This window comes from Theobroma umbraticum, unplaced genomic scaffold (assembly GCF_002168275.2).
Source record: "Theobroma umbraticum cultivar Fairchild unplaced genomic scaffold, ASM216827v3 scaffold_50.0, whole genome shotgun sequence".
Classification (NCBI taxonomy): domain Eukaryota; kingdom Viridiplantae; phylum Streptophyta; class Magnoliopsida; order Malvales; family Malvaceae; genus Theobroma; species Theobroma umbraticum.
The window spans coordinates 8,472,320-8,486,438 of record NW_018397261.1 but is presented as its reverse complement, the minus strand read 5'-3'; the positions used below and the strand labels follow the sequence as shown (position 1 = coordinate 8,486,438).

The window sequence follows — 14,119 nt, the reverse complement described above, 5'->3', positions numbered from 1 at the left end:
TCATCTGAATATTTTGAACTAATCTAATCAATCAAAAACTATTTTAAAAATAATCATCATATAAGTATTGTTTTTACATTTTTTTTAACAATTTTTAACAATATTTTTGAAGAAAAATATAGAAAAAGTTAATCATCTTTAGAGTCTAATTAAAATAAATTCAATTTACAAAGATATTATTGTTTAAAATAATATCCATTGGTCACTGTTTAATGTGAATGTGGCTTATACCCCAAAACGATGTTGCCATAAGTAAATTTTAATAGAAATTAGAAATTGCGGACAATTAAGAAAGGAGTTGAGTAACCAAAGAATAAATGATAAAGTACATCCATCAACCAGGTAAACCAAATGTTTACGCAGGAGTGTTTCAGTGTGACGGACAATGGAACAGAGATAAATTGGATAATTAACTTAAAACTGCTGTGTTGCTTACTGATAACAATGGTGGAATTCAAGTATCGGTTTGTACCATGAACAGAGCGAGGGCAGTGCAAGTGAGCAAACTTTGCCATTTCAAGTTTGAACATTCACCTTCATCTCTGTACCTGAATTGCATTCCATTGCTTATCAGTACCTGAGATTTTGAATAGAATCCTTGAATTGGACTACCAGTAATCCGCACAAGAACAAGAACCGTTTCTGAAATGGTGAAACCTACTTCGATCCCTGACAATAATCTCTCGTTTGAAAACTTTTGATAGAAGCTTAATGGCCGTATGACAATCAGCACATACTCTCAAGTTCTTCACAACCCTGATTGGGGTACCTGGTGCTGCCTTAAGCAGCATGAAAGCAATTGCAATCTTCTCGCTATGGTAAGACAAAGCATTCTCCTTTTCTTCTTCCTCTATATCAGCAAGCACATTGGCTGTATCGGGAGCATAACCTTCTAATCTTAACCTCGTTGTGATTTCTGCTAGCATTGCATAGATTTCCTCGCTTTGAGGATGAGATCTATCGCCCATGACAAATTCGTACACATGATTGCCCAACTCTACAAGGCTATAACCTGGTACTTTCTTCACCCCTTCCCTAAGCATTTTACGCCTCAAGATGTGCACATCAGACCAGCGTTGCTCTGATGCATATAGGTTCGAGAGGAGCACATAGTCACCACTACATCCACGTTCTAGCTGTAAAATTTGAGCTCTTGCGTACTCTCCTAAAGTCAAATGGCCATATGTGGTGCATGCTCCGAGCAATGTCCTCCAAATAACAGCATTAGGCTGCAATGGCATGTTTTGGATGTACTGATATGCCTCCTTTACCAAGCCAGCCCTACTCAACAGATCAACCATGCAACCATGATGTTCTATCTTGGGCAAAATACCATATTCCTCTTTCATCCTCGTAAAATAATTGAAACCTTCATCAACCATCCCGCAATGACTACAAGCATAGAGAACCCCAACAAAAGTAACCTCACTAGGCACCAATCCCTCTCTTTCCATCTGCTTGAAAAGCTGAAGTGCTTCCTTACCAAAGCCATTGACAGCCAATCCAATAATCAAAGAACTCCAAGAAACAACATTCCTTTCCTTCATCTCATTAAATACCTTCTTGGCCTCTCTAATGCTACCACACTTTGCATAAAGGTCCAAAAGCGCATTCTTAACATGCAAATTCTCACTCAAACCAACCTTCACTATATACACGTGAATTCTGTTACCCAATGCCAAAGCACCTAGCTCAGCACAAGCAGAAAACAAACTGACCAAAGTGAACCCATCTGGCTCCACACCCTCCAAACACATTTCCCTGAAGAGAGTCAAAGCCTCGTTAGGTTTCCCATTAAGAGCGAAACCATTGATCACAGAATTCCAAGCCACGACGTCTCTTTCAGGCAATAATTCAAACACCTTATACGCACTGTCGACGAGTCCACAGGCAGCATACATATGAAGCATAGAGTTCTGAACAAAGACTAACGAATCGAACCCATTTCTTATAACAGTGGAATGCATATTTTCACCAACTCTTATGTCCGCCAACTTGGCAACGGCTTTTAAAAGAAAAGGGTATGTATGAGTATCAGGTTCGATGCAAGACGTTTGCATCTGGCTGTATAATTCCAGGGCGGCCTCTGGGTTTTCACTCTCCGCATAACCTCTAATCATGGTATTCCAAATGAATACATTGGAGCTCTGGATACGAGAAAAGATGCTGTAAGGATAAGACATGGGAGTCGAGAGGGAAACAAGATTGTAAATAAGGTGTTTGCCGATATCAGGGTCGTTGAGTGGGACCCCATGCCTGAGAGAGAAAGCGTGGATTTGTCTGAGTTTGAGTTCAGAAGAGCTACAGTTCTGTAAGAGTGAAATGCATTTCTTGACAATGAAAGATACTGGATTTTCAGGGCAAGATGATGCGGGTGGTGGCGTTGTGGAGTAGAAACATGAGGTCGTTAAAGACGAGAAAAGGATGAATGAATGGTTCCTTGGGTGCTTTGAGAGCATTGGTTCATGTTTGTCTCACCAGTCTTGTTTCTGGCCCTTAGTATGCGGTTTCCGGGTCTTGCTGGATCCTGGAACTTGCTTAAATCTCTCATACGGATTCTCGATTCTCAGTAGCCATCGGAGTGGACATGAAATTCATCCCAAATTCTTTTATATATGCAAATGCTACTTTGGTAAACGGTTCTGATAATCAACGGGGCAGAAGCTGGAGGAGGTAACAGCTTTTAAACTAGGTGAGCTCAATTTCTTCAATGGAAAATATGTCCAGGGTGGCTCTAGCTAATTTGATCTCTGCTTCGTGCTTGATCAGACTGTAGATTAATCAGAAGAGTTTTCCCGCTAATTTACTGAAGTTGTAACATTACACAGGGTTTCCAAGTTTCAACCATACATTACATCTAAAAATCCTCACCAATGCTTATTGGCAAACTATATATGTGGCAAAGAAGGGGCTGTACGTACAAGCAGATAGCTCGCTTATGTCTCTATCTTGAGCTAGGATATTGAGGGTAGAAAAAGAATGGAAAATGAAGAGTAAAGAAAGGATCTTTGGATCAATCAAAAATTTCCCATTGTGCCATGGCCGAAGAAGGCTCAAACGTCTCCCATTTGGTTGTGACGATTACAGGCTTTACTCTAGCATTTGATATCTTCAACGTGTCAAGGGTTTCAACGCATTTCTGAACTCTCTTGCCCTGGAAAAACGAAACCATGAATAAGTTTGTAGTACTCAATGGACAACAAATGCGCAAATTATTGTACGATTTAACACATTAATCACAATTTCAGCAAGGAGACAATTGCAGCGGAAATCTGGGTCATTTATTTATGGCTATGGTTAACTACTGAAACTTGTCAGCCAAAAGCTGACAGAATTCAGCGCATTTGTTCTGTTGAATGGATTATTCCTCATTCATGATGATTGTGAATCATATAGAGAGAAGTTAAAGGGTGCATCCCAAGGATGTTACAGCTATTAACTGAAAATTTCTTATTTGATAGAAAAGAAGAATTCATATTTCCAGGTACCTGCAAAATTTTCTGGGCAAAAGCATCTCCCTCTGCAGCGATGTTTTCTAGCTTGATTGCTTGTCTCATGAGCATCTCAATAAGAGTTGTGATTTGAACCTCCGGTACCTTAACTCCACCAGAGATTGATTTTTCGATTGCAGAAACCTGATGACCCAAAAACAGAACATTTATAATCATAGATCATAATCTGTCTGTGTACAACAATAACAGGAAGAATTACATACTAAATGCTTGTGTTTCTAATAAGAAAAAAGGAATGTCACTCTAGGATTTGAGTGTTTTAGGCCATCACAGTGAGCCTGTGAGCTGGTGGCACACACCCCCTAGAAAAAATCAGAATATGATGTCCAAAGTCAGGTGAACAAAAGATGAATGCGCCTGGACCCTTGGCCCTGATGAACCCAAGCTCCAAAAAATGGCAGTAATTGGTGGCCAGGTTCGTTTCTGCTTTTAATCGACACAGCCACAGTGTAAATGCATAAAAAGACCAGTGCCCCACTTTGAGGTCCAGATTCTACACCTAAATCATAACTGGAAACCCCATCTGTATCTTCATGTCATCCAGCTATTTGATCATGACACTTTCGATTCTTTCATTGCTTTCCTCATCCATATTCTCATCAGCAACATAATGAGCACTAACAAAAAACTTGCCAAATAAACAATCAGGGCTACAGACGATGAACTGAGATGAAAATATAAAATGAGGCATTTTGCTTACTTGGTCCGCCAGCTTATCGACTTCCATGGAGACGTCGTTGATGGCGCGGTGTGCGCTCTGGATCTTGGCGTTTCTGCGCATCTCGATGAACCTTCGCTCGATGCTCGCTGGGTCCTCCATCAGTATGACTTTCGATCGGTCTTTGACCCCGCACATGTCTAGATACTCCACCGTTTCTCTCTCTTTCCCTTTGAATATCACTCTCTGTTCGCCCGCTTGCAACCCTGTTTCCGCTGTTAGACGTTTCTTCACCTCCCCTGTCGGTCAATCCAACGTCAACTTTCCCATTTTATCCTCAAGTATTTTTCTTTATATATTTATATATATATATATATATAGACACACACACTGACACACACACTTTCAGTGTTTAACGTTGAAGTAATGAATAATAGAAAAAGTAGGGATCTGAAGCACCCATGCAACCCCTCACGTAACAGTAAAAACAACAACTCAACTTAAAAAAAAAACTGAGAATAACAACATTCCCCACTGCCATTATTTTCTCCCCACTTTCTCACCTACCAAACAAACAGAAAATGGAAACCATGGAAGAAAAATGTATTTATGTAAGTAGATCCGGCTGTATCTTACCAAAAGTCGCTTGAGAGTTCACGGAGATCTCGTAACGCACCGCCCCGTAAGCAACACGCAAGCTAATATCAGGGGCTGAAACGTCGGCGTTCTGGGTTCTCTTTTGCACCAGCATCCCTCCAGGTCTCATTTCCCACTCGATTGCTTCTTCCATGGACGTGGAGAAGGAGGAGGAGGAGGACGGCGTCGTATTGTTTGAGCTTTCACTACTCATTCTACCATACACATTGGACTTTCTCTTCATCATCTTTCGTGTCGAACACAATAAAATTTTTTTTAAAAAAAAGACAGATTTTTTGTTGCTAATTTTCTTGGGAAAGTGAAGGAAAAATATCTTTCAAGGCATGAAGTTGAACAAGTCTAGTTTCCTTTGCCGACAGTAAACAGCGAAGAACGTGGTGGGAGGGAGTGTACGGGTTTTATATGTGCTGGGTTGCGTTTAAGGTTTTGCTTCGAAGACATGAGAAAAAACGACAGGAGGGTGTTTCTACCAATGGGAAGCTTGCCACGTGTGAGATGTCAGTAACAGCTAAGCAGTACAGTTGCCGACAGCTCAAGTAAGGAAGTAACCAGTAGAAAGCGCAAATGAGAGGTTCGCCATTTTTTTCTATTTTGTGATAAACAAAGGAAATTTATTGTCTGAAGTCAATCATCTCTATTTACATATACATGATAAACAAAAAATAAAAAAAAATACATAAAATTAACACTAAATATGATAAATTTCACTTTAAAATTAATAATAATATACCATGTGTACACGAATATATACATTTTGAGACATTCGTAACTATTTTTTATTTTAAAATTTTAATATAAGAAACTTAAAAAGTTTGTAATTTCTAATAAATTATAAATTACAAATACTCCTTTCGTCTTTAATTGTTTTATTTTTTTTTGACATAAGTTAATATAAAAATTTTGATTTCAATGTATTTTATATTAAAATTTGAAAAATATTTTTATAATATAATAAAATATTATGAAAAATAAATTTTTAATATAAAAATAAGAATATTAAATATCTAAATTTTTTTTTGAGACATAAAATAAAAAAGATAGACAAAAAGAATATTAAACAACTTTTGCAATTAAAGCAGGGCTGGCACTCAAAGTCGAAGCGATTAGGATTACAAATACATAAATCAAAATGAATGACATTTTTAGATTATATTCCATGTTTGAATTATATTTCCTTCTCAAAAAAGTTAATTTATTTATCATTTTCTTTGTAGAATTTTTTTTTTTTTTGTTTTATATCATTTGTACTCGTGTAAATTTTATTAGGTGAAATTAAAAAATATATATATAATTAAATCGATGGTTTTCAATTGAAAACGAGACCTTGTATATAATTATTTCATTAAATCGTTTTCGAAATAATTTTTGTCTTTATCATTGAGTAAGTTTACGTAATTTTCAATTTGAGGAGTAGGAAGTTAGGAACGTTGGCTTCAAGTCAGTTTGTTTCGTTTACATTGGAAGAAAGGGGTGGGAGTTAGATATGACTTTGAGATGCTGATCTTGCAAGTTTATCCCATTAATGGAAGTGTCAGTTTTCTTGATTGTGGTTATGTCTCTATTTCTATCACTAAAGAAATAATTAAGTATGTTCATTTTAATTTTTCATTTGTTTGAAAAATTCAAATTATCTTTTATTTTAAAATAAAATATCATTATCTCTTAGATTTTGATTAAAATTAAGTTCATTAATTTTTATAATGAGCATGACGTCCTACAAAATATTTTTCGTTATAAACATAAGTTTAACTATTAGTCAATCATTAATATTTTTATGAATTTATTAATATAATAAAAAATAAAAAATATTTTTAATTAATTTTTAAAATTATTATTTTATTATTTTTTATTAATTAAAAAAAAAACCTCACAAGATAGAGAGCACTAGAGCTCCCCTCCGTTGGGAGCACCGCCCGTTCTTGGGGAGCAATGATCGTGCTCCTTTCTCTTTTTTTTTTCAATATTTTAAAAATATAATAATAAAATTTTAAATTAATAAAAAATAAAAATATTTTAGTTTTTTTTATTTTTATTAATAGTGTTTATATTTTTGAACTGAGTGTTTATTTTTTGAAAACTAATAATTTTGTTTGAAATTTTGATTAAAATATAAAAAATTGAAATATTTTACTCTTTATTTTAATTTATTGAACTTGAAATTATAAAGTTGAATTATGTCGGTTATAACATTAATAATCTTTAAATTGGGTTAATATATTTTCATTTTTTAGTACACATTTTTTTCAATAAAGACGGTCTTTACTGAATTGCATAGAACGAGATACTCTATTTTTTAACAATTTTTTTTGCTTTAAAAAAAAGAAGAAAATATAATTAAAAAGGTGTCACATTTTAGATGGGCTACATGTTGGGGGTGCTCCACAGGGACAAGAGAATGGTAGCAGAGCAAAAACATCCACAACAAATTAAAGAGGACTAGTCAGTGCATGGCAACTCTACACACAAAATGGGTGGCACCCATCAGCACGATGAGTCCATAAGCGGGCAAAATACATGGCCTGCCTGAGATGACTCGTCCCTATCCCTATAATTGCGATCCCCTCCCCACAATTCTGCCTTTCAGCCCCCACTTCTTTTTTTGCCCCCCTGTTTCCTCTTCGTTATAATTCCAGCTTTATATGGATAAACAAAAGCTTATTTCCATGAACATTATTGTCGTTTTAGGATTTACATTTAATTGCATTTGTTCACAGACCGAATTACCCTTATAATCTAATTATAATATGTTCAAATTCTATATATATATACTAATACTAGCATTTGTGGTCACGTTATCACGATGGGTTGTCTGTTCTGTTAAAAGAGGAAATGAAGGATTTAAACCAGAAGCAAAAAATGGAGGCCATAGGTTAGTTAGGACTTAGAAGGGAAGTGGTTAAGGATATGGGCATGTGGTGTGTTGTGGGGAACAAGTTAATGAATGATTAACAGAACAAATCATTTGCTTGAGCTGTCAAGTGAAAGAAATGGACAAGAGAGCAACAAAAGCTTTCCCACTGTTTTTGTTTTTGTTTTTGTCATTTAGAACTCGGAAGTGGGCAGGCATCAAACAAACTCAGTGGCTTATTTCTAGTAAAATAGGTATTATTTTTTCTGAGTTGGTCGAACTAGATGCTTGTTAAGAGTCTTTCCGTCTTTTTTTTATTATTATTATTTTGAATTAAATAAATTTTATGATTGATAATTAATTAATTATTATTAATTAAAATATTATTTATTTTTTTATATCATATGATATTGATATAATATATTAATATGTCATAATATATGTTTTTATAATTAATAATTAATTAATTTTTACAATTAAAATGTAATTTATTATTTTATAAGACATAATAAATTAATATATAATAGTAAATGATGATGTTTTATATTCATATAGCATATTAAAATAATTACGTATATTTTCACCTAAGAATCATAAAAATATTATATGAATATAAAAATAATAAATAATATTTTAATTAATAATTATTAATTAATTATTAAATATAAAAACTTATTTGATCTTGTAATGAAAATTTTACGAAAAAAATGGAACCATATAAGCTGGTTTGTGTCATAAGTTGACCATGCCTCGTTCCACCCCAATACTCCATTGAAAAAACACACAGCCTATGGGCCTCGATCTGGCTTCATTATACATGGCCCATTGACAAATGATCCATTCCGGGTGAATAGGTAACGAATCGACCGCGAATCTCCATCCTCCGGTTTCCTCTTGCGGCTTCTTGTCCTTTTTGGTTGTGGATGAAGAAGAGCTGCTTGTTAAATTTGTGATTGATTCCATGGATCTTGAAAGAAATAGGTTTGGAAGAGGTAAGATCCTTTTCTCTTTTTGTTTTCTTTTTTTGAAAGAATTAATCAGTACTAATTTTAGGATTTAATGATACTGGTTCATGCTTCCTTTTTTTTTTTTTGGATGTAGGTGAATGATGATGATAAATTTGTTTGTTTATTTACGAATTTATGTTATTGGTTTGATTATTCACTGCCATATCAGAGCTTCACGATGTGAAGAGTATCTCGTGGGGTTTAAATACAGTGATACAGTAATTTTGAGCTGCATCAGATGAAAACCCTTGAGAGAATTCTTGAGAAACCATTTACTCAAACATATTATTACATTAATTATTTATATATATGTTTGTCAAGAAATGGCATTATTTTGTCCAAAGAATGTTACTGGCAGCTAAATGACTGTCCAATTCGTGTATTCAGATAAGGAAAAGCCAATCAAATACATCCATTGCTGAAACCTTCTTTGAAACTCTAGTTTTCTGCATGTCTTTTTGTCTAGAAAGTGATCGCAGAACTTAATCTCAAAAGCTTTAATTGTGTTCCACTTCACATTTCAGCAATTCCCTTTTTTTTTTTCTTGTCCCTCTTTTTGCATTTCCCCGTGATGAATTCAGTCAAGCAAGTTCATATGTTGCATGATTTCCATCCGGTGCTACTTGACTTTGACTGTCTTTACCTCGAATGGCTTCTTTGAAACAAAGGAAGAGGAAGGCAAATATGTATATAGCCCCATGCAGTAGACTGAAACGAATTCAAATCTACACATGTTGTAAAGTCATTAGTCATCATGTTTTGATGTAGTTTCAGAAGTTAGGATGTATATGGTTGTGGGGTTTAGTTTTCATGTAAAATTTTCCTTATATTGAAGAGTAAAGTTTGTGAAAGTGAGACAAAACCGTGACTTTGGATTTTAACCTTTTGTCTGGTAGGATCAGGTAGATAGAATATATGCTGTAAAATTTATGATGCATTTGAATCATTACATTGTTTCAGTTAAAATTTTTGTTTGGCTGAGGCCCTTAATTCAATAACAGGACCTAAGGAACTTGGTGGGGCTGTTGATCTTATCAAAAAATTCAAACTCTGGGCACACCATGAATTCTTTTGCAAGAGGTCGCTTCCTTTGTCAATATCAGAAACAACCTATATCCGAAATGTGGTCGGAGACACAGAAATCAGGAAAGGCAAAGGGATGGAGTTGGATCAGCTTTTCCCAAACGCCTCTGATTCGAGAGGGAGAAATCTAAGCATAGGTCCTTTTGACTTGGATTTACTTGGGGAAGCCTTTCAGATGAGAGAAACTGCTTATGTTGACCTGCCTTTGGTGAGGCATTGGATGCGTATATTTGTCTCTTTTTTCATCTTACCTTTGTACTCTGTCAATATAGATGTGTATTTACCTTGATCTAATGTTTAACAGGCAGAGAAGGGGATCCCCACAATGGTCACTAAGTCAAAAGCTGAGTCCAAAGACAAGAAGAGGAAGCATAGAAAGCAAAAAGACAAGGAAAAGGAGAAAGATAAAAATAGTAAGAAGCATAAGCATCATCACAAGGACATGACTAGTGATGGAAATAAAACCAAAATTAGACATCATGATTCTGGTCCTGAGGATTTGAAGAAACGGCAAGACAAGGTTTGCAAGTTATTCCTCTCATCCTTCTGATTCATGTAGGGTGTACTCTATATCTATCTTTTGATATTATTTGTTAAAAATATCAATTATGCGGTGGTGCCTAACAATGGCCTTACTGGGTTTTTTTTTAACCTGTTCGTTCTTTTAGAAAAGGAGGTATGCTGGGAATGATGATTTTTTGGATGTCCACAGACATCAAAATGGCCAGGTAAGTCATATATTTATTTATTTTGCCCCGTTCCAAACATTGGTCTTTGGTGTATATTTGAATCGTTTGCTTCCTATGCTTTATATGAAGCCTTTTGTTTCCTGTTGTTCTACCATATAGTTGGGCTGATCAGGGTTTTCTTTGGTTATGTAATCCTCAGAACCCTAGAAGGATTGAGAGGGGCAAGGTAAAGGTGGCTGGTTAAAACCTTGTCACTTGAACTTCCCTAGCTATTGCCCTTTGCTCTGGGAGGTACTAAGTTATGAAGTAACTTTATGAATTATGATCCTCATCTATGGTAACAGAATTGATATTGTTGATGTTGGTGAGGATTGTTTGTGGTCTAACCGGCTGCGAGGTGGAGCAGCAATGCTTCATTGGAGGGCAGAAGGAAGCCCAATATATGAAGAGTTAGTCAGATCTTGACTAGTCTTGTCGTTTTTCATTTTCTTTTGTCATATTAGTTCACTTGGAATTTTCTTTGGAATCAAGAATTTTACTATCTACTGTGCCAGCGACCCTTGGAACATCGAGAACCTGTTATATCATACATTCAATGGAAGTTTTGCAGAATTTCAATTTCTTTGAAGCTGCGTTTGTACGATAACTGACAGATGCTTTAGGTAGTTGACAAATTAGAAGAATAGTCATTTTTTAGAGTGCAGCTAATTCTTATGTAAAATGATTAAATGTTATCAAGAGATTATGAACTTTAAATAGTCTGTTTAATCAATATATTTGATTATTTGTTTTGCCAAGCCACTGTTAGATATATATATATATATATATATATGTGTGTGTGTGTATTTATTTATTTTTCATTAATGAAAGTGCGTAACTAGAGCATACTGTTAGACAAGCCTCCACACTAATACCAGCCAGCACCTCCCTTAAACACAAGGGCCCAGGGAGTAAAGCTTGTCAGAACAGTGATAAATGCCATTAGGCAAGTCAGAAAAGCACCTCGCAAACATGAAAGAATGTTTTACCAGGATCAGGCGACAAGCAGGATCTCACAGAGCAGATTAAACTCAGCAGATTAGAGAATAGCCAGGATCCCACTGACAGGGATTTACCAGCGAACAGGATCGGAACTCACAGTCAAGTGATGAACAAGCTGCTGCTGCAAAAGCAAAAAAGCAAACAAGTATGCAAAAGCAAAATGCTAACACCTTTTAATCTTTAAAAAAAAAAAAACAAAAGTCAACACCTACTCGTGTTTGGTCCTGGGAATAAATGTCAACTCCCTGTTCTTATAACCTAGCTAATGCCGTGGAAAATCGGAATAGCCATTACCACACCAGGGAATAGACTGGAAATACGATTGTACAAAATTATAATTCGTTCATTTTCACATTTTTTTCTCTCTCTCTACCTAGCTCCCTTCTTCTTCTCTCTCTATATTTCCTCAACCACCAGAGGCGACTATAGCATCGGTGCTTGCTTGGATGGATTTGGTTGCGGGAAGCATTGAACTGGCACTTCTCAACCAAATTCAGTTGTGGGAAGTGTCGAATGGGCACTTCCAAACAAATTCGATCGCAGAAATGTCGGATCCAATGACTAGAAGTGTCGAATCTGGCACTCTTCGGTTGGATTTGACCTTTAGATTCAACACTGCATGGTGAAATCCGGTCACAAAAAGCGCCATTCTGACGTTCCCTTATGCTGGTCAGATCTTCGGTGATGAGATGGAAGAGAAGAACATAACAGAGAAAAAACTAAAATAAATTTAGAATAAAAAATTTCTAAGTTTTAATTATATATTATAAAAATTAATATTTTAAAAAGAAAAAAATAATGATATAAATATTTTAATTATAAATTATTAATAGTCTAAAAATAAAATAGATAATCATTAAATTTTGAAATAATAATTTATTAATATTTTCAATAAAATATAAAAAATAAATATTTTAAATTAAAAATAAAATATTACAACAAAAAGTTTTTTTATTTTTTATTTTTTTATTATATTTATTGACTAAGCATTGAAATAAGTTGTAATAACAATTTTTACAATACTATTTCATTTCATGAATCAAATAATATAAGAATTAAACTTATTTTATTTTATTTTCATAAAATAATTATTTTATTCATCTTCTGTTTCATTTCTCGAACTAAACATCTTTGATCAGGAGGTATAAGCACTTATCAAATGAGATAAGCAAAAATTTTTCAAGGAAAATCCTTATCATTACCAACTTTTTGTCATAGGTATCACAATCAAAGGCAACTGAATAATGTTTTTGCCACTGTGGAATGATGCTTGAACAACGCTATTGGCATTTGGAAATAAATGTTTTTTGTGCTGAGAACGCTTCTTTTACTACTAGCTATGTTTCTGTTTTGCTCTTACGCATCTTGTGTCATGAGGAACATATTATTTTTCGGCAGTAAAACAATGCCATTGAACGACATTATTTTATGGTTTCCTAATTGCTGTGAGAGGATATTAGATTAGCGAAGATGATGCTTAATTTGAGCTGTGGGAGCAACATTGCGGGGCTTTGCTGAGCCATAGTTGTTTCCTGGGTGATGATCTGAGGTACATGTTGGATAATCCCCAGGCTGTGTAAATGTGGTTCTTGTATATGGTGAAAATGATAAGGGTGGGTAGTCACGCTGGAAAGGGAGGACGAAGCCTGATTTTGTATAGGGTGGGTATCGGGGAAAGGAATTTGGCAGGTTATAATGCATAAAGGGGGTTATATTTGGATCAAATTCTGTTAATCCAAGGAAGGTTACGATTTTCTTTTTTTGGTGAGGTAAGTGTATGATCTTGTCGTCTCAACTTTTAGTAAATTAGGCATGGAATGATGGAAATAATTAAGTAACTTGACGTCATGTAATGTATCAACCTTACCATAAAATATTATTACAATTAAAAGCTTTTCTGCATGGGAAGGTATTAGCTATGAATTTCTTTATGATATCCATTTTTTCCTAAATCTCAGTGATTCAATGAACAAAAGGATTCTATAATTGAGATGGCATGGAAGAATGGTGGATGAGGATTGTAAAGACTAAGGTTTGACTTTCAACAAAAATTCAGACTTTTTTTTGTCTTATTCATTTTTATTCTTTGCTTTTTGCTGCCTAAATGCAATGACCTTATGTGGCATGATTGTTTCTAATGGTATGGTATTGTTGATGTAAAAGGTGAAAAAGATCACGTAATCGTATCTTTATAACGCATTATCATTTATTATGATATGTTAATATTTTATATTAATATCGTGTAATATCGAATGACAAATAACATTTTAATTAAGTTAACATTTAGTTATAAGGACTTATTTGGTTCAAAATAAAAGTATAACGTAAAATTAAAATATAAAAATGTGATTGAATGTAATAAAAAATAAAAAAATTATTTAAATTTTTTTAATAGTTTTAAGAGTTTTTCTTTAGACATTATTATAGTCAAAACACTTGAGAAGTCTCTATATTATTGCCTTTTTTTCAATTTAGCCTCTCTATTCAAATATTAATATTTTAGTGTCTTAAATTTAAAAATTACTTCAATTCAATCTTTTAATATTTTTTGTTCAAACCGTTACAGTGTTAATATCAATGCTGACATGACATATAAAGGGGTTTTGGTTGTTGACACCATATCA

At 34.4% G+C, this 14,119-nt stretch overlaps 3 protein-coding genes across 3 annotated transcripts; 1 reads left to right on the top strand and 2 right to left on the bottom strand.

Annotated features, from left to right (window-relative positions):
* Window positions 1–207: 207 nt before the first annotated feature.
* On the bottom strand, window positions 208–2,640 carry LOC110418397 (Tetratricopeptide repeat (TPR)-like superfamily protein). Its single transcript, XM_021431114.2, has one exon. It carries the CDS (start codon window positions 2,457–2,459, stop codon window positions 609–611), a length of 1,851 nt encoding a protein of 616 aa, XP_021286789.1. The 5' UTR covers window positions 2,460–2,640; the 3' UTR covers window positions 208–608.
* A 137-nt stretch (window positions 2,641–2,777) lies between these two features.
* Window positions 2,778–5,224, bottom strand: LOC110418398 (BAG family molecular chaperone regulator 2). The gene is made up of 4 exons (XM_021431115.2): window positions 4,807–5,224; window positions 4,213–4,469; window positions 3,489–3,635; window positions 2,778–3,154 (listed from the first exon to the last, which is right to left on the bottom strand). Exons 1-4 carry the CDS (start codon window positions 5,051–5,053, stop codon window positions 3,014–3,016), a joined length of 792 nt encoding a protein of 263 aa, XP_021286790.1. The 5' UTR covers window positions 5,054–5,224; the 3' UTR covers window positions 2,778–3,013.
* A 3,216-nt stretch (window positions 5,225–8,440) lies between these two features.
* Window positions 8,441–11,251, top strand: LOC110418152 (putative mediator of RNA polymerase II transcription subunit 19b). The gene is made up of 5 exons (XM_021430794.2): window positions 8,441–8,667; window positions 9,684–9,973; window positions 10,070–10,285; window positions 10,434–10,493; window positions 10,654–11,251. Exons 1-5 carry the CDS (start codon window positions 8,637–8,639, stop codon window positions 10,696–10,698), a joined length of 642 nt encoding a protein of 213 aa, XP_021286469.1. The 5' UTR covers window positions 8,441–8,636; the 3' UTR covers window positions 10,699–11,251.
* Window positions 11,252–14,119: the final 2,868 nt, after the last annotated feature.

Bases quoted from the DNA above. Each gene is read 5' to 3' on its own strand.
- LOC110418398 (XM_021431115.2), bottom strand. From the start codon at position 5,053: ATGATGAAGAGAAAGTCCAATGTGTATGGTAGAATGAGTAGTGAAAGC. The intron at 3,636-4,212 runs GTAAGCAAAATG...TTGGGTCATCAG, and splicing joins TCGATAAGCTGGCGGACCAA to GTTTCTGCAATCGAAAAATC. The intron at 3,155-3,488 runs GTACCTGGAAAT...TCGTTTTTCCAG, and splicing joins TTGCCCAGAAAATTTTGCAG to GGCAAGAGAGTTCAGAAATG.
- LOC110418397 (XM_021431114.2), bottom strand. From the start codon at position 2,459: ATGCTCTCAAAGCACCCAAGGAACCATTCATTCATCCTTTTCTCGTCT.
- LOC110418152 (XM_021430794.2), top strand. From the start codon at position 8,637: ATGGATCTTGAAAGAAATAGGTTTGGAAGAG. The intron at 8,668-9,683 runs GTAAGATCCTTT...ATTCAATAACAG, and splicing joins AAGAAATAGGTTTGGAAGAG to GACCTAAGGAACTTGGTGGG. The intron at 10,286-10,433 runs GTTTGCAAGTTA...TCGTTCTTTTAG, and splicing joins TGAAGAAACGGCAAGACAAG to AAAAGGAGGTATGCTGGGAA.